The 19,979-nt window shown below is 39.9% G+C and overlaps 1 protein-coding gene across 1 annotated transcript in view; it reads left to right on the plus strand.

Annotated features, from left to right (window-relative positions):
* LOC145990985 (pancreatic triacylglycerol lipase-like) overlaps window positions 1-19,979 on the plus strand; it is a 77,347-nt gene that overhangs the window by 15,889 nt on the left and 41,479 nt on the right. The window contains exon 5 of the mRNA XM_083126611.1: window positions 9,801-10,058. Within this exon, the coding sequence (XP_082982737.1) occupies window positions 9,801-10,058 (258 nt within the window). The remainder of the gene's footprint in view (window positions 1-9,800; window positions 10,059-19,979) is intronic.

The following is a 19,979-nucleotide window of genomic DNA, read 5'->3' on the forward strand; positions in this document are numbered from 1 at the left end:
GAGTAAACTTAACAAGAGAAGCAAAACAATACATTAGATCCTCTTAAGCAAAATTATAAGGGCTCTGCCCAACATTGTTAACATTGGAGGGCTCGAGCCCCCCCCCTAAGCCCCATGGAGTCGGCGCCTATGCTTGCAACTCAACAGGCCTACCGCTTACAATGCGTTTGTTACGGCTTAAGCCCAGATTTCATTGTTGCAACAATCGCTGCAAAGTACTCCCAACACAGGAAAGGTAAGGTAGAAGGCGCTTGTTCTTTCTTTCCTCTAAACTGCACCAAATAGACAATTGTTCAATGTTTTGTTTAGGGAAAAAGCAGTCGTACAAAATATTTAATATATTGTCAATGAAGGGAGCAAGGAAGATGTTTCTTTAAAGTGGGAAAAATGGAATGTAGACTGAAAAACTAGTCAATAAAGGGACCAGAAAGGAAAATGTTTTAAAAAGAAGGGAAAGAAGGTAATGTGGGCTTAAAAGGGAAAAAATGGGGAGTCAAACCATGTAATCTTGTTGGTGGAAGATCATTATCAAGACAGTTGTTCTTTATTACATGATCCTTGTTGAAAAATAAAAAAAGGACTTCCCTTTAGAATCCGATCTCTAGTTATACTCTTACATGGTAAAACACTTGTGTTCATGGCAGGGCCGCCTTTAGGGAACACGAGGCCCTGTGCGAACTATATCCGCGACGCCCATGTATTATGAAAATTGAATATATCGACATCATCCGTTTCTCGTAAAATTCTACGCTAAAGCAAGCATTGTTATTTATATCATGTAATTATTATCTACTGTTATACCCACGCGCGTGTTCGTCATATCACCTTTTACCACCAATGAAATCTAAAATTTGACACCCTGTAGAGGAAGGTGTCATCAAGGTAAACAACTTTTCTTAATGACTTTTGATGATTGAGACCTCGTTTCTGCGCTATAAACCCTAGAATAAATATCCTTTGTGTTTGTAGCCATGTACTGCAAATTTATTATTTAAAACCGACGGTCACTCACCCGAGTTTAGAAGCCGAAGCAGAACTGGTGCAGAAGATGAAATACACTCTTCCTCGCAATGTGTTACTACATTGCCACCTGGCTCACAGAAGAGTTAAATTTAAGATCACCACTGCCACTGGCACTCACGGCTGCGACTAATCACCAACAACAACGCTAACACTTAACCCCAGATTTTGACATTACTTTCGTTTATCGATCGTGGCGGAATTTGAAGTAAATGGTATTTAGAGGTAGTAACATTTTTTAGAAGTCACCCTTCTGACGTTTTAAAAACGCGTCCCCTTCTTTCCTTTTTTATAGCCTTTTGGAAACCTGATTAAAATTTACGAAATTTGTCTCATTCCCAAGACATTTCATGTCCCACATTCGCGATTCTAAACACCCGCACGCTATAAACGCCCTCCCTTGCCCGGGAAAACAAAAACTACCACTTCCTAGATAGAGGCGGCAAAATCTCCCTCGGACAAGTGAAATAGCGTAACGGTCCAGGTTGAGTTCGTGTATAGGGACAGTAACCAACTGTGCATAGCGATTAGCCATATCAGAAAAACACATATACGTTCAATTACCAGACTTTTACCTGTAGCCGGGAAGCGGCTAGCTGCATACCTGAAAAGCACGGGTAGCGACCTACGTATGAAATGATATTGCCCAAATTAACATAAAAAAAGTATATTCTATTCATAAATAAAAATCTTGCATTATCTCATTCACTCACACATCCAGACTCACGGGGCACGTCAACAAAAATAATACATAAAATCCACAGGTTTTTGACGACGAGCTCTAATTATTGCATTCACATTTACATTGACTTTTGTTTAATCAGGTCATTTATGAATTGCTCCAGTGCTACTTCAAGTCACTAGCCAGCCCTTACTTAAGTTTACCTATAAAAATAGGTCGGTGCGGTGACAATACATTATTTGTCCAGAATAAACAAAGCGTCTCAACAGCAATTACGCTCACGTGGGCGGGCGTTTTTCCTTTTACTCGACCTCACGTGGTCCTAAAACATAACAATAACCTCCGTTGAGTGACGCAAACATATACTCTCAAGCGGGCGGGACTTCAACACTTCGCCGCGACGAGCAATTAATATTACCAGGCAAATACTTTAACAATAATCACATACGCGACCTGACGTAGCTAGCAGCGACACAGCGCTGACACATACTAAAATGAACAAACCTCAAATTGATTAAACAATTAAGCGGGCGGCGGTTTACTCTAGCAGTACGCACTTCAATCGATACAAAAGGAGCACAAACAACAGTGAACTTAAGAACATCAATAATCACAAGAAATGAGTAAAATTTACCTGAGACAATTAAATACAAATATTAAGCGCAACGGGAGTCTGATACGAAGTTTCGAGTTGCGTGGGCGTTTACAAAACATCGACGGGTTTGTAGGGCGTTTTCTAAATATCAATCGAGCCGGTACGTGTTGACATTCATACAGACGAATACGTTACCATCTCTCTGGTTCCACGGCGCGTCTTCGCGGGCGTTTGAAATCACTTAGTATGCACACGAAAGGTTTTCCTATTCTTCCACGATCGCAACGACGAGAAGAAGAAGAGCGTTCATGCATCTGGTTCCTCGGCGGATCAGTGACGATGGGTCGTCGTCGTCGCTCGGGAAATGTCAGGGGCCTCGGCATCTCTTCCTCTCGGGGTCGGTGAGCATCTCTGTGGTCAGGCGTCACTCGGACGTCGCATCTGGGCGGTGGGCGGTCGTTCATGGGCGTCGTCGGCGACTTCTCCATCACCGCCGGACGATCTCAAGCGTCCGGGCGTCGATATGGCAGCGTTCAGCATCTCTCTCTCTCTCTCTCTCTCTCTCTCTCTCTCTCTCTCTGTGGCGTCTGGTAGGCATCAGGCGGCGTAGCTTGGGGTTTCAGCATGATGTAGGCATTCGTTGGGCGTCTCGTCTGGCATCGGGGCGGACCGATGGTGGCCCTCCTCCTCTCTTCTACGGTCAGCCGGCCATCCTTATGCGCGTTTTACTTCACAACAAAAACAAAATCTCGCCTACAGCCACTTCTCACAAACTTGCTCTGAAGACTACAGTAGGCTGGCGCACTTCCGCTCGTCCTCACACCAAAAAGGTAACAACACACGACGAGTCGGCACAATGGTAGTCTCAACGTTCGGAGCGCGTGGATGTGTTCTCCTTGGAACTCGCGGTAAAACTGTGTGTTGAAATGGCAGGTCCTTTCGTTTTATGCGGATTTCGAAAAGGAACGCTTGACAGTCGTTGAGGGTACGCTTCCCACGAGGTCATTCCTCTTCGCTCCATTGTCTCCCAGCCTGGACAGAGCGTGCTTCTGCAAGGGTACGTTAGAATTAGGTGGGGGTCAGCCTGGCGCCGAAGGCTCAACTGCAATCTGTGTCCATAAACTGATCGATTATAACCAATTCGATCTGGCATCCGTGGACCTCCCCGATGGCGCAGTGGTAGCGTCGTCGCCTTGCAATCAAGGGGTCCCGGGTTCGATACCCGGTGGAGGCACAAGTGGTTCGGATCCCACTTTAAACTGTAGGTCCAGTCCCGATTAGCCTTACTGTGCATAAAGTGGACTTAAAACACCAAATCAATTCAATTCATTGATCTGGCATCCGTAATTCTTGCTTGATTGCGACGAATCTCCACACATCCGTCCTTGCATACATGTTGGTGCGCTGGTAAAAATTTCATTTCAGTCCGGCTGCTGGAACCCGATATATTTGAATGGCTGTCGTTAAGGTCGAATTTTCTAAGTTTCAGATGCAAAAGTGGCCTTTCTGGTGCTCGCCCGTCAGACTCGCGACTTCCTCCCTTACTCCCGTTGGCTTGACAGATCAAATATATATACATACAAATAAAAACACTCAACACCTTGATAAAACACATTTTGCACGGCTAAGGATTAGAATAATAATAATGAGGCAGGTCGACGATAAATCTGACTGTGACAACGCACTACTGTCTCAAACAAGAATGGCAATTGACAAGAAGGCAGAGAATGATTTCATTGACTTGAAACTTTTTGGGACTTAGGCATAGTTATAGAATCTGGCAAAATCTGCAAACGCCCCTTCTCTGGGAGGGTTTGTCAGAAAATAAAAAAAATTCAGATCTTTATTTCTATTCATCTGCCAACATGCCGACCCAAAGCCCGTTGACCTGCTCACCGCCTGCCTTTAGAGGTCTGTTTTTAAAGTCCCTTTTTGGAAATGGATAGAGCTGTAAAGTTTGACGTCAGAGGGATGAAAGGTCGCCGCAGAAAACATAGAACGTGCCTGCTTAGAAAGTGAAACAGGTCGTAGCCAGGCAGGGGCCAGGGGACCCGAAGTCAAAGTAGCGGGAAGTAATTAGAATATTATCTCGGCTTCAGCTACGAGTGGGAACAAGGGGGGGGGTGCAAGATATTGGGGGGAAATGTATTCATTTGAATATTTCTACATTTTCTGTGTCCTCTATTAACTTAATACCCCCCCCCCCCAACACACACACACACATATATATAGTACTGTTAAACGTTTGAAAATGGACTTGCTTTACAAAGCTACCGCTGATAACCCGTGACCCCCCCCCCCACCGGAGATAAATTCTGGCTACGGGCCTGAAGTGAAATATGCTTGTGTATTTTTTTTTTATTATATTCGTTTGTTTCTTCTGAGAAATAAATCTGTCCGCAAGTATATGTTGAAACTACTATAGTGGAGCCACCAGCAAAAAAAAAACAGCGCAAACCCGCGACTCCTGTGCACCGTACTCGCTCGAGGAGTTGGGGGGGGGCAGGGTGGAGCATGCTTAATTATCGCATCGAGGGGAAGGTGCGCGAAGGATTTTAGCCGAAGGCTCTTTTGTTTGTGGTCGCTCAATAAAATATAATTGAGAAAACCTGATATTTATTTTCCATGTCTCCTTCCGAAAAGAAGTAGCGAAATCTTATTGAAAATCAATTTGAGGTAGGAAATTGTAAATTTGCCCTTTATTTTTTCACGAGAGTGCTACGAGCGCTGTTTAAAATCTGAAGTGCTTTGAATACCATCCTATAAGGGAGTAAATAAAGATGAACGCCAATCCTGTGTTGCGAATTGCTCACCTCGAAAAGCCCAAATGAAATCACCATGACAAAAATTATTGCAAACTGAGTGCTGTGCAATTAAGAGACAATTGATTGATTGTGCCAGCAAAAGGACTGTTCTCAAACGTATGTTTATTCCAGATTTTCTTATTTTGCGTCACTTTTCTGCCTCTTTAGGCACATTGTAAGGATGAGCACGAATGATGGTTAGATGAAATTAAAGAAGGAACACTCACAGAGAAACACCCATACCCACCTCTATATGAAAATTATGGATACTCACAATGAAATTAAATTAAACATTGAAGTCAAGGCCAGGATTTGAACCCGGAATTTTCGGTGGGGTTGACCGCTCAACCACCTTGACCACTAAGATGGGCTCGTGTCTTTAAATCACAATGACTGACTTTCTTACCAGAGAACTAAATAAGAATGCCCTAGATAAACTTTTCTTGCAAACTTTGTTTGATGGAGAATTTTCATTAAAGGAAACTGAATATTAAGTACCCAAATAAACTTGAGCCACAAGTAGGCTATGTAAACAGGTAGACAAAGTCATGTATGATTTACAATTAATATATTTACCAGTTTATCATGTAGATGATACCCTTGTCTCTTCCTCTACTCGACTATTACAAATGACAAGTTGTTAATCTATATTCACAAAGGTTTGCGGGGAAACACTAATAGAGCAAACGTAATTTGCGGTTTGCTTGGATTCTGAAGAATAAATATTATGAATATGGCAGATTGTTCTAAAAAAAAAAAGCGGGAGCATTTTTTGAGAACTCGATATTTAATCGTACTGGGATGACATTAATGATGCAAGAGCACTGAACGTATCCATAATTTCAAAGTTCTTCACATTAACGCTGCTACAAACAATTCCAGCCCTCTGAGGACCAGGGCGTGCCAACAGATTTTCTTTGAGTGATCCGTGGTCTGCTCATCGAATCCCATCGCCGCTGTTTTCTGGCTTTGGAGACCGGAGACCACCACATCATCTTTTCAAGCAGCTCCTCAATTGTCTCACGATGCTGGGGGTCTAAAACTAGAGCGCTAACCACTATGCTACGCGGGAGCTATTTTCACAGTAATAGGTATGCTGAAATATATATTTTTTTTATCTAAAGTATTTTTTTTTCTAATTTCATCTACCATCGTCGTCACAATCAGCCCAAAGAACAGAAAAGTGCGTCTTCTTATCATTGTGGTGCCCATTTGCCTACTTGTTTTAGGAGTTTTAGTACCTACAAATCCGCGCCCAAGCTCGTTACTTTCTAAAACGAGGGTGTTACGTGCTTTGCACTACTGGAGTATAAACACTCGAAGACAGTTTCATATTACCGGAAGAGAAACCTTGCTGCGGTTGTAAACACGGTGACTTCATCAGAGGCCAAACTGTCCTTCAGGATTCTTCATTTCATCTTTTCTCATATTGGCCAGATCTAAATTCCAAACGCGGGGCGGCACACCCTCAAATGTGTTGTCCCTCAGCTTGAAGAGTAGACAAATAACCATTTTAGGTGCCTGTCCTCTATTGAGCAATAATATATGACAGGAAATCGAGGAAAGTTCGATTGACAAATTCATCTCTGTTCCTTGTCGGGGAATTCTGACTGACGGCATGACAAGAATGGACACTGTTTTCCGTTACGAGAAATCCAACTTTGTTATGGTAAAATTTTTCGTTTCACAGGAATTGTTTTTCTTCCTTCTCTTCCCTCTATTCGAATGCAATCTCGCTTGCACGCACAAGAAATTAATGAATTACTGATTTAGAAGCACGAGGCCCTGTGCGGTGGCACGCGTCGCACACCCCTAAAGGCGGCCCTGGTTCATAGGTAGATGAGAAGAAGAGTAATTGATAGTGTTAGTGAGTTTTAACTTCAACACATAAAGTTGACCAATTCATCAAAGCATTTGTACTACTGCTGAAGTTGTAACGATCCGCCCTGGATCGTACTTGATTTGATTGGTCTATTGAGCCTCGGCTTCACGCTCAGTATCTCTTCGGGGCTTGAGTCTCCTCGGCTCAAGGTTCGGGTTAATCCGGCTGCTTCAATCCTCGATGTAAGGTCCCTCGTAATTCTGGGTCAAAGGTTCTCAATCTAATTATAGATCTTGACCAAGATTCTATAAGCAATCGACAATCCTTCTTCCCACTAGGTTCTGTCGATTTCCAGTTAAGTATCCAACTTCCTTTTCTCTTTTCAGCCTCTGACCAGAGAACCAAAAATTAATCCGTGACCACAGAATAAGAAAAGGTGTACCCTGACCAGGGTCACAAACGTTGACTACCAACAGTCTATCGGCCGATCCCGAATTCCCGTATATCTCAAGACAATCACAACCCTTTCAATTATATCTCCTGACCAGGAGCATAGAACCGAGAGAACATAAGCCTTCTGACCAGAAGAGCTAAGTAATTGTCCTAAGGTAATCCCAGAATGAACTAATTTCTAATAACGAAGTGGAAGAAAACGCAGAAGTTCGAATACAAAGGCAAGTCGGTTATACGAGTTCCGTATTTATAAGAAGTTCGAATACAAAGGCCACGGGCCACCGAGCTTCGCTGCTTATATAGCATTTCTCGGTGCCGTGAAGGATTTACCAACTTTTATCTTAACATCAATTTTACATTACAAATACATATTAATAAAATATCAAGGAGGAACATAATTAGCTACATGTAAAAATTACTATTTTTACCCTTTTGTGAATAATAAACATGCAATATAATTTTAATTGTTACACTCAGCATTTAATTTGACCAGGGAGTATGGCTTCTTCCAACTCCCCTCTCTCCCTGCAACGGATTTACAACGTCAAAATGTTAAGCAAAAATTATTTATATACAGGTTTTGTCTTGCGCGGGCATAACTTTCTTTTACGTTAACGTAATTAAATTCTGAATACACTGTCTTGTAGTAAAAGAATCAGGGATTATTTTGATATTAGTCTAATTATTGTCCGCCAAGGGACACGACAGATATAGCGTGGGAAAGACAGCCTAATCTTTCGTCTTTTCCCGGTGACAACGTTTTCATAAAGTTGAGTCTGCCTGGCTCTTACACAATAGCGTTAGCTTTCTTGCATTGTTGTCACCGATAATAAACTTCCAGCTCAGCTTGCTGGCAGAAAGAAACAAACTCTTGGAACTTATATTTATTTATTTTATTTATTTATTGCGTCTTGTTTATCATGGCGAAGTTAAGGCTTTGTAGCCTTTTCTACCACTTAACCATGTTTACAACAACATTTAAACCATTACATAGAAAGGTAAATTTTAAAATAAAAAAAAGAGAAATATAAAATTACAAAGAAAAAATTACAGAAAAAAATGATAAGGAAAAAAAATACATACGGGAATAAAAACCTAACCTATACACACGAACATATAACAAAACACACACATACACACACACACACAATCAGATATTCATGACAGTAGTCAGGGATTTGAAATATTAAGGTGAATAAGGATTTTCAGTGTTGTTCTGCGCTTAACTGTATGCAATTTATCACTAAAATATAATGTGCTAACTATTTGTGCCCAATAAAAAATGTTTTAATTGCGTCTTAAAGACATATGCTGAAGATGAGTTTCGGATTTCGAGGGGCAGTGAGTTCCAAAGACGAGAAGTAGAAACGGTGAAAGATTTTGAATAAAAATTTGAGTTATGAAGGGGGATGAGTAGTTGAGTTCTCCCTCGCGATCTGGTGTCAAGGCTGTGTGATTCGGAAAGCATTGAGAATCTGCTCGAGAGATAAGCCGGTTCCTTTGAACTGATTGCCCTATAGAGAAGGGTGAGGTTGTGTACCTTTCGCCGATCAATTAATTTGAGCCAATTTAGCTTTGTAAAGAAAACGGATAAATGGTCCCTATATTTCAGATCGAAAATAAAGCGGACGCAGGTGTTTTGTACTCGTTGAAGACGTTGAGCGAGATCATCTGGTAATTCGGAATAGACAGAATCGCAGTAATCGAAGTGTGGAAAAACAAGTGCTTGCACCAGTTTGATTTTAATGCTGACGGGTAGAAAATGTTTAAGCCGAACAAGAGCGTGTAATGCAGCGAAGGCTCTTTTACTAGTTAAATTTACGTGATCTGACCATGAGAGATGCTGATTAAACATAACGCCCAGATTTTTGGCTGTTTTACCTAATTTAATAGCTTTCCCTAAGACCATTATGGGCGGGAGGGACGAAATTTCAAATGCGGAAAGCATTTTTTGTGAACCTATAATAATAGTTTGGGTTTTCGAAGGATTAATTAGTAGCCCATGATTAGCTGACCAAGTACTGATTTTGTTCAGATCATAATTTATATCGCGAATCGAATTTTCAATATTCTTTGGAGAAAAGGACAAATACAGCTGAACATCATCTGCATAGATGTGATATTTACAGTGTTCGAGTGCGTCTGGAATATGGTTAATGTACAGAGAGAAGAGGAGTGGACCGACGACGGTTCCCTGGGGGACACCGGATAACATCAGGATATATAGTTTATATACGAGGTGTGTTCCACATTCCTTGGTAATTAACCATTAACACATAAAATGTATAAGTACCAAAGAAAAATATTAAGTTTATATACATATTTGTAACGTGGACACTGCTACACGTTACAAAGTAATCAAGATATCTCACTGTGACGTATGTTTCTATACATATCCTACTTTGTTTGACTGTTTCTCTGCAGGTTATCTTAAAAAAGGAAGATACAATGTAATCGCAGTCGACTGGTCGGAAATGGCTATACATCCAGTTTACCATTTCGTGGTGTTTCGACTGAGAGCTGTCGGGAAGCGCGTAGCCAGTTTCGTCGAGTTCCTAGTGAAGGATGGAGGAGCAGACTTCGGCTCTTTTCACCTGATTGGTCACAGCTTGGGAGCTCACTTGGCTGGGTTTGTAGGGAGCTACCTCAAAGAAGGAATTGGTCGACTGTCAAGGATCACAGGTAAGACCGAAGTGGTACGTACAATGGTGTCTTCAGATGGCCTGTGCTAAAAGCGGAGCTTATATAAGCTCAGCGTAGGTCGCTGCACCTTTTGACGCCAGGTGTGGTGCAGATACATTCCAGTGCCAGGTTACTGCATGGAAATTGTGTTTAACCAATTAAGTTTAAAACGTTGCGCGCAAGAGAAGCTGCGATCGAATTCAGAAGATTCAAGAAATACCTGTCTGCTGGTTTAAACGTTCATTTGGTTGGCTAGCACGTACCACGTGACCATACATCCCACTGTACACCGCTCCAGATGTAGTGCAAACAGTACAAACATCAAACACACTGCATAACACCAAATCAACGGTATTGCACTTTGTAACACGTAAGTGCAAAGAGAGTCAAAAAGTGCAGCTTACTAGTTGGGGTTATAGTCCCAGAAAGTCAAAGATATAATATGGTACAGCGTAAAAGGGAACGTGATGTAAGTTTTCACCGAGATCTGTACCCCTTATTCCAAGCTTCATGTCATTTAGTTATTATCATGTCTGTGTTTTGTTTTTGGGTGGTATGATAGTCATGACCGACATCCGGAATGAGTACAATGTTCAGCTTACCCCAGAATAGGTTAATATTATAAATGAAAACCTTAAAAGTCAAATAAAAATTGTAGGGTATACTGTATACAGCTCAAATTTGCATTAGGTATCAACTGTTATCTACAAAACGACCTCAAGGCTGCATCACTAATCAAGTAAGCTTCAAAATGCTATTTTAAAGATGACGCCTCCTATGCACACTTGCACCAGGGAAGAAGAGTGGTCTCTTGGCCCTCTGTTAGCCTAAAACTTACAGAAATCTCTAGGCAAATGAAAATTCAATATATCTGTGCATACTTACCACACTAATGGAGGAAAGAGTTCGACCATAGCCTCGGTTCGCAGGCAGATGGATGGAAAGTAATTTGGTGTCTTTTGAGTCCACTTCATGGACAGTAAGGCTAATCGAGACTGGACCTACAGTTTAAAGTGAGATCCAAACCACCATGTGCCTCCACCGAATATCAAACACGGGACCCATTGATTACAAGGCGATGACGCTACCACTGTGGCATCGGGGAGGCTAGGTGGGTGGAAAGGCCTTCGCAGTGGTTCATAAGTGACTGCACCTAGCCTCCAAAGACTTATTCTTCTTAAGGTATACAGACATTAACTCAAAACTTGAAAATATATGTAGATCAGAAATAGGTCTGTGCTAAAATGCAGCAAACTTGTGCAACTCTACATACAGAAATCTACTAGGTAAGTAACAAAAACAAATTAAGGTTTTCACTTGGCTCTCCATTGCATAAATGTGTCAACGTAAGACAATGATAAGAACCAGACTTCGACAAAAGAAAAATACAGATTCAGTTATTAGAATGAAATCAGATGGACAGATTAAGGTAGCCCTGCTTCAGCGGCATTATCCCTCAAGAGCACTGATCTGGAAAAGCGACTATCACAAAGAAAGTCCAAACTTTAAAATAAGGTTTCTCGTCCTCAGGAAGTGTATTCGTGTGAATGTGTGTGACGGTTGTGTGTATAAAAATGCTGAACTGCTTCCGCGGCCAGAGAGCCAAGGTGAAGTTTATGAAATGATAATTTGCTTTCACTTTCAAGTGACGATAATACTCCAAGATGTCACGCATATTGTTTGAGGAGTTTGTTTTGATTTGTTGTAGAGAAAAAAGATATGTTTCAGCTCCACTGCCATAATTCTTTACACCGTCTGTAGTAGTAAATTGTACATTAGCACTCAAAGAATTTGCACTTTAACACTCAAAACACAAAACAGAGACGCCCCATGCAACTCTTGTTTTGTGCTGGAAAGAAATTTTCTGATGTTGTTTTGAAAATGTTACCGTGACACCCTTTCTCTAGTACATTAACTGGTTCCAAGGGGAAAGTGTTTCAAAGATAGTGTAATGACACAGTTTCTCGGATCTAAGACCGTTCATCCACAGGAAGTGTATTTCCTATTTTGATGTCGGTTGTGTGTCAATACCCTGAAGTGTTAACGGGAGACGCACTATTTCGGAAGATTGACGTTCTCCAATTTGGTGTCGTTGGACTAAAAATGGAGACAAACAAGGACAATGTGTTTGCGGAAAATTTTGAGCACCGATGACGTTGAAGTAGCCACTGTATCGACAACAGTATAAAATTAGGTGATTGTCAACAACTGTCACATTCCGAAAGAAGCTGAAGAAGACGAAAACTGTATTGGCCGACTTGTATCTCTAAATTAATACCAGGTAAGACTGCAGTAAGTTGTTATAATTTTTACTGATTAATATTGCACTGTGTATTTGAGATAAAAGTTTAACGCGAAGTTTGTGCATATTGTTAATTTTCTATTAGACTAATCGCAACGATGATGAAGATGACAAAATTAAATATGGTTTCTAAAGTTTATTTTATGCTCGGACAGGTTAATCAGGACTGTATCTATATTTTAAATTAAGATCCGAACCAGTGCTCGGTGTATATAGACAGATATTTTAATCTAAGACAGTGTTATCGCAGGGAGGGTTCACGAGTGGGAAACGCCACAAAGAAGTGAACTTTGAACTCTTTGGCACTGTATTATGCTAACCCACCGCTACGATTCTTAACTTTTTGCTTTTTAGCAACTGTCTCGGAGAATGGTAGCAAGTCATCTGAATGTTTTTCAAAATAAAAAATTGTTGTGTTTTTAGTTTAGAGCAAAAAACGATTTTTATTTTTATTGATTGATTGATTGATTTTACTTTTCAAATAAAATTTGTTGCATACGATAATCTGTTTAAATTTATTAGAGTTTTAATTTATTGAACAATGTACCGAAAACACTAATATTATTTGTTATTTTCAGATTATTTGTGCGGATCATCTTTTCTATTTCGTTTGAAGTGCATTTGATAATATGAAGCGGTAAGTAATTTTTAAACAAGAACAATATTTTTGTTTTATTTTTTTTAATATTTTCAGTTACAGTGTAGTGCATATAATTATTTTATTACTATGAAAACGAGTGATGTTGCTTCGGAGTTTACTACTGAGCGTATTGAGGGGGCGGTGGAAGATGAAATGTGTTAATTAGATTCACAATGGAACAGTTTGTATTACATTGGGGATTTTTCTTTACTACCCAAGAAGCTAGCGTTATTTGAAAGAGATATATATTTGTATTTAAAAAACAGATAAATTTGAAGAAAATGGTGCTGGCGCATTTACGATTCGAACCTAAGACTTTGGATTCTGATTGATTGATTGATTGAATTGTTGTTTTAAGTCCATTTTATGCACAGAAAGGCTAATCGGGATTGGACATACAGTTTAAAGTGGGATCAGAACCACTATGTGCCTCTAACAGGTATCAGCACTCTTTGATTACAAGGCGACATCGCTACCACTGCTCCATCGGGAAGGCTTTTTTTATTTTTATTTTTTATTTTGATGTGCACCAAGATTTTTTACATTATGTTATGCTTTCTACAACTTTTGGCTAAACGCGACGATGAGTGATGATGTGATGAAGGGATACATACGAATAACATTTTTGTCTGTGTTGAGATTCGAACAAGAGACCAATTTGGCGCGCCAGCATTCTTAAAATATAATTTTTGTAATTTAGTGTCGCTTTTTTCAACCGTTGGGTAACCGCGACGGTAAGGATAAGTGATGATATGATACAACGGATGAAAGAACACTAAAAAGAAAACACCAGTGCAAAAACCGGGAATCGAACCCATGATCTCTGGCGCTGTGCTAACCACTTCACCAAGCGGTAGGATATTTGGGAATCTGGTCTTCTGGCATAAAGTTATGTGCGTCGGAATATAATATTGTGTCAACCATGTAAATGTATGTACCTTCACGGAAATTTCGAGGAGGGCGCCCCCTGCGTAAATTTTCGTGAGTTTTTCTAAGCGTGTGTAGGGATTTTGTTTCAATTTAAAAATCTGGACTGGACCTACAGTTTAAAGTGGGATCAGAACCACTATGTGCCTCCAACAGGTATCGAACCAGGCACCTTTTGATTACAAGGCAACAACGCTACCAATGCGCCAACGTGGAGGCTCTTTTTTGATTTCATGTGCACTAAGATTTTTTATTTTATGTTATTCTTTCTACAACTTTTGGTTAAACGCGACGATGAGTGATGATGTGATGAAGGGATACTTACAAATAAGTCGAGATTCGAACAAGAGAACCCTTTGGCGCGCAAACATTCTTAAAATATATTTTTTGTATATTAATGTCGCTTTTTTCAACCGTTGGGTAACCGCGACGGTAGGGATAAATGATGATATGATACAACGGATGAAAGATCACTAAAAAGAAAACACCAGTGCAAAAACCGGGAATCGAACCCATGATCTCTGGCGCTGTGCTAACCACTTCACCAAGCGGTAGGATATTTGGGAATCTGGTCTTCTGGCATAAAGTTGTGTGCATCGGAATATAATATTGTGTCAACCATGTAAATGTATGTACCTTCACGAAAATTTCGAAGAGGCGCCCCTCTGCGGAAATTTTCGCGAGTTTTTCTAAGCGTGTGTGGCGCTGTGGTTTCAATTTGCAAGCAAATTGAAACCAAATCGCCACACACGCATCGGGCACGGATTTAATATTGCGTGGATGAATATTTCTTTTTGAGCTAGATGACTAAATACAAAGTACAGTGGAAAAGAAATAATTGACAGAAATTGTATTATATGTAGTAAATTTATAAAATTAAAAAATAATTCTTTTGATACTTATCCAGATTTTATTTTTCAGTGAAATGGCCACCAACGCAAATATGGTGATTGCGAACCCCGAGCAGGCAAGCGAAAGACAACTTTTGGAAGCTTTGTTTCTGCTATCCAGGGCCGTGCGCGACGAGGAGCGTGTGGGGGTCTCCCAGGAAGCGGTGAGTAACTTTTTGAAATTTATTGCCCGGAAATTCCATTCAAGACCACGTGAAGTTTTAGATCATTGTTGTTCGTCCTTGTTTATTTTAGATTTGTATATGGCTGGAATGTTTCGTGATGATAAATATCATTTTGAAGCGTTCTGGAAATATATGGAACTAAATATTGAACGGGATGAAACTAGCGACCGCCGTCGCGAAGAGGATATAGAGAAATTTAGGAACATCGGACAGAATGATAGTGATAATAATGATGTAAGGAATGAAAGTGGTAACAACATGGCAGCAGCAGAGTTATTTAACTTGGATCGCGACTTTCCAAATTTACCACCCCCTCGCTCTGCTGCTGGTGCTGTGGAAAATCGAACACCAGATGCATCAGGATTTGAACCCAGGTCACCAATCTATGAAATACCCTCTGACGGTGAAATGTTAGAGTGGTTAAGACAAGCTGTTGTGCCACCCTCTCCCATTCTGTCCGATGAAGACGATGTTTTAATCGAAGCGATGGAAGTGTACGATACCTTTACTCTACTCAGTTCGAAGTTCAAACAGTTATACCTATCGGACAGAGTGCACTTTCACTCGCATACAAAGATATTCAAAACAAAAACACCCCGAAACAGTTTTCAAACGTAATTCTAGCAGCATTTATAGCTTCCTGGGCTCGTGTTAAATTATGGACGCTGCTAAAGAAAGTAGAACCCGACCGCTTACTATACACCGATACGGACAGTCTGCTTATGACTGTGGACAGGAATGGGGAATCTCCTTTGCAATGTGGTCCATTCCTTGGTGATCTAACCAATGAAGTTGATGCGGGGTGGGAAATTGTGAGTTTTATTGGACTTGGTCCCAAAAATTATGCCTATAAGATGCGGAACATTAACAGCGGGGAATTGCGATACATTTACAAAATTAGGGGGGGGGTCACTAAATCATAGAGCAACATTAATTGTCAATTATGATCATTTTTATAATTTAGTAAAAGGGACCTTGTCTAAAAAAGTTTTGGAGGAACCAAGGAAAATAGCTAGACTTTATGGGTTCCTCATAGTAAGTCGCGCCGAGAAAAAAAAAACACACATCAAGTTGCGCAAAGTAAGCGAAGAAAACTGGACCCGGACTCGAAGAAGGAGTCTTTTATGACTGTCCCTTATGGATATATCAGACAGTGACAACACGTACAGGGGGCGTACGTGTGTGAGTGTGAGAGTGTGTGTGAGTGTGAGAGTGTGTGTGAATGAGATAAAAAAAAAAAGATCTGATTGGCTTGCATATACAATTTCTGGTCGTCACTTGTATAAAAAGGCAATAATTTTTGTTGTATTTGCTCAGTGGTTAAAAATGCTTCCGTTCAATCACCCGTGTACCATCATTATCAGTGGCCCTTCCAGAGCTGGAAAAACGCAATTCACAGATAAATTGTTAAAAAATTGTGATTCAATGTTTACTCAGAATTTTAACGAAATTATTTGGTGCTATGGTGCTGTGATTCCAAAATTAACAAACAATCAAAATATACGGTTCCATCCAGGTATCCCTAACATGGATACTTGTACAATTCAAAACAACAGTCTAATCATTCTTGACGACCTCATGGGTGAAACAAATGACGATGTGGCTAACCTTTTCACAAAATACGCTCACGATAAAAGTTTAACTGTTATTTTTATTTTGCAAAATTTGTTCCCCAAAAGTAAGCGAGCAAGGGATATTAGTCTAAATGCGCATTATGTAATATGTTTCAAGAACCCTAGAGATAAGTTACAAATCCAATATCTTGCCCGTCAGATTATGCCACATCACAGCAAATCTGTGGTTCAAGCATTTGAAGATGCTACGCGTGATCCTCACACTTATTTACTATTCGATATGACTCAATCTACTCCTGATGCCTTGCGAATACGCACAAATATTTTCCCGGAGGAAACTATGCATGTATATGCTCAACAAAAAGACATGTTCACATCATTTAATATTTAGTTCTAGTAAGAATGCAGAAGTTGAAACATCAATTCCATGTGCTTCGTGCACTTTGCAAATGTAAACCCAAAAAACGTAAAGTTATGCTACAACAAGCATCTGGAGATGTTATACGTACTATCTCTCAAGTTGCTAACAACACTATAAAAGGAAATGTTAAATTATCTGATCGTCAGAAACATAGACTGCGCAGGCATAAAAACATCTTGCGTGCTTTAGCCCAAAAACGTGTGTCTCTTAAAAAGAAACGTAATCTATTACAGCGTAAAGGTGCTGGTTTCTTACCTTTTTTGCTTGGATTTGTCATTAGTGCTATTGCAAGTGCTGTCGTCGGTGGTGGTGGTGGATCATGAGTTCGCAATTAAGAAAACTTATACTTGTACCAGAAGATGTAGTTGGTCAAGTTCATGCTTCTGTCCAATCAGTACAAAATTTTCAATCACTTCTAGATTCTGAAATGCACCAAGTATTATCTAGGAGCGATATAGATGTTTATGAAAAATGGAAATTGTATCAACAAGCACTGGACAAATATTTAAAAGCAGTACCACATGCACAAAAACCTTTAGAAATACCTATTGTCGAATCTGAATCGATTGATACAAACAAAAATGAACCCCTAAAAAACAATCCAGGTACTTTACCAATTTCTGAAATTATCGAAACAGTTCCTATTACGCTTCGAAAAAATACCGAGTTATTACTCAAGAAAATTTTAACTTCCCACAACATATCTTGGGATAACATGGGCACTGTCACTATCTACGGTAAGATATATCCAAATTCCAATATTGTAGATTTAGTGAATGATGTGGTTAGACAACGTAGAAAAAGTCAAAATCCTGTTGGATTAGATCAGTTTGTCAAAATCCTTCGTTCGATAAACATTCCACACCAATTCCTCGGACCTACAGCTTTGTCAAAATTATCACCAAAAAGAAGTGAAGCCTTGTCACCATTATCTTTTTTTGAAAAATGGATGCTACGCCCCTTGTGGGTACGTACTTAAATGTTATTTACCACAGCTACAGATATCTTAATCTCAGGGGGGTAGGTTCTTTGTTTGAGAATTCCAAATAAGAAAGCGTTTTATAGCCAAGAGGATATAGTAAAATGCGGATCTATATTCTGAGAACTTGACAAAAATACAGAGAAAATATATGTATATGAGTAGATATAAAACGGGCATTTAAAGCCAAACCGGTTATAACCGGTTATACAAGTGTCATGTGCCATCGGGCTAAAAACATCAAGTGTCATGTGCCATCGGGCATTTAAAGCCAAACCGGTTATAACCGGTTATACAAGTGTCATGTGCCATCGGGCTAAAAACATCAAGTGTCATGTGCCATCGGGCATTTAAAGCCAAACCGGTTATAACCGGTTATACAAGTGTCATGTGCCATCGGGCACTTAACAAGTGCAATCAGGTGACCCTGTGTCGGGATGTGTCATGTGCCCTTGGAACATGCATGTTAGAACATGTTATTTCCCCAGTAGGGAACAGTGCATCTTGGGCTAAACTGGTTATAACTGGTTATACAAGTGTAACTTGTCATCGGGCACTTAAGAAGTGCAACTTAAGGCTATGCCTACCCCTCTGCAAGAGGCCACCCCTCTGCAAGAGGCCACTTACACTCACTTCCGGTCCACTTCCGGTCCACTTCCGGTTCACTTCCGGTTTACTTCCGGTTCACTTCCGGTCCACTTCCGGTTCACTTCCGGTCCACTTCCGGTCCACTTCCGGTTATACAGTGTAACTTGCCCCTATCGGGCACTTAACATCAAGTGCAATCACGCGACTCTGTGTCAAGGGTGTGTCGCATGATCTTTCTTGCATCTTGGTCCAAGTTCACCCACACCCATTTTTGCATCTTGGGCATAATGTTCTGATACTTATTTCATGATAATAAATAACCCAATGAAAAATAATGCCAATGAACCTGTTTGGATTTAAGAAACATATTAAACCTGTAGAGAAAACAGCTGTAAACATGGATGTAATTAAAGAAATTCATCGCCAATTAAAAGGAATAATTATCATCCATCTGAATAGTATCTGGTATCAGGTTGATGAGGATACAGGGAAACAATTGCTTGTGTTCAATAATAATCTTGCATCTTACAGAATTCCTGTCACAGGTAAAATTCAAATATCTGTTTCTTTTAGCACGGGGGAAGGGAGGCCCCCTACGGGGGTAAATATACATATAGGTAGAAATCTGTATAGAATTAAACACAATAATATGAACCCCGACAGCACATACGATGTAGAGAAAGATGATTATCTCTATGCAGAAATTATTGGCGATTATGATAAGCTAATCCCCTTCTTCATGGAAATTAAATTAATTTATTCTCTCATGAATATATAAAAATACCGTGAACAAAAAATAAAATTAAATAACACATAATCGAAAATTAATATACATAATGGATATATTTGGAAACAGAAGAAGACAAGAAATACCAGATAATTCAAGTGATATTGCCAGACTAGATGAAAGATTAAAAAAGCTTAAAGCTGACTTGTTAATCTTACAGAATTCACTAAGTTTAAACATACAAACAGAGATTACTAATCTCCAAACTCAATTGATTAACCCCATAGTGAAAATTGATAGTGAACTCAAATCCCTACTTGAAAAATATACAAATTTAGCATCCATAGACAACCTTCAAAGCTTGGGGGAGAGTGTAGGCAAATTGAAAATTGAACTTGAGAAATTTAGACAAATACAAACAACTGCTACAGAGCAATTAAAACAAGAATTAAACAATCAAGCGAATACTCTTCGCACAGAACTGCTTTCTATTATTCAAAATATCAAAACTCAGGGGGAATATGAACAGCTCAATGCCAGTATTGCAGAATTACAAGAGCGGTTTCAATCTTTTGAGACCCCTTCACTGGAAAATATTAAAACTGAACTCCAAACAGATCAGTTGCATACAGCTATAGCAGAAGTTCAAGCTAAACTACAAACATTAGAAAATTTTATCGATAATCTT

The sequence above is a fragment of the Lepisma saccharinum genome, chromosome 8, assembly GCF_977018435.1.
Source record: "Lepisma saccharinum chromosome 8, izLepSacc3.1, whole genome shotgun sequence".
Lineage (NCBI taxonomy): Eukaryota > Metazoa > Arthropoda > Insecta > Zygentoma > Lepismatidae > Lepisma > Lepisma saccharinum.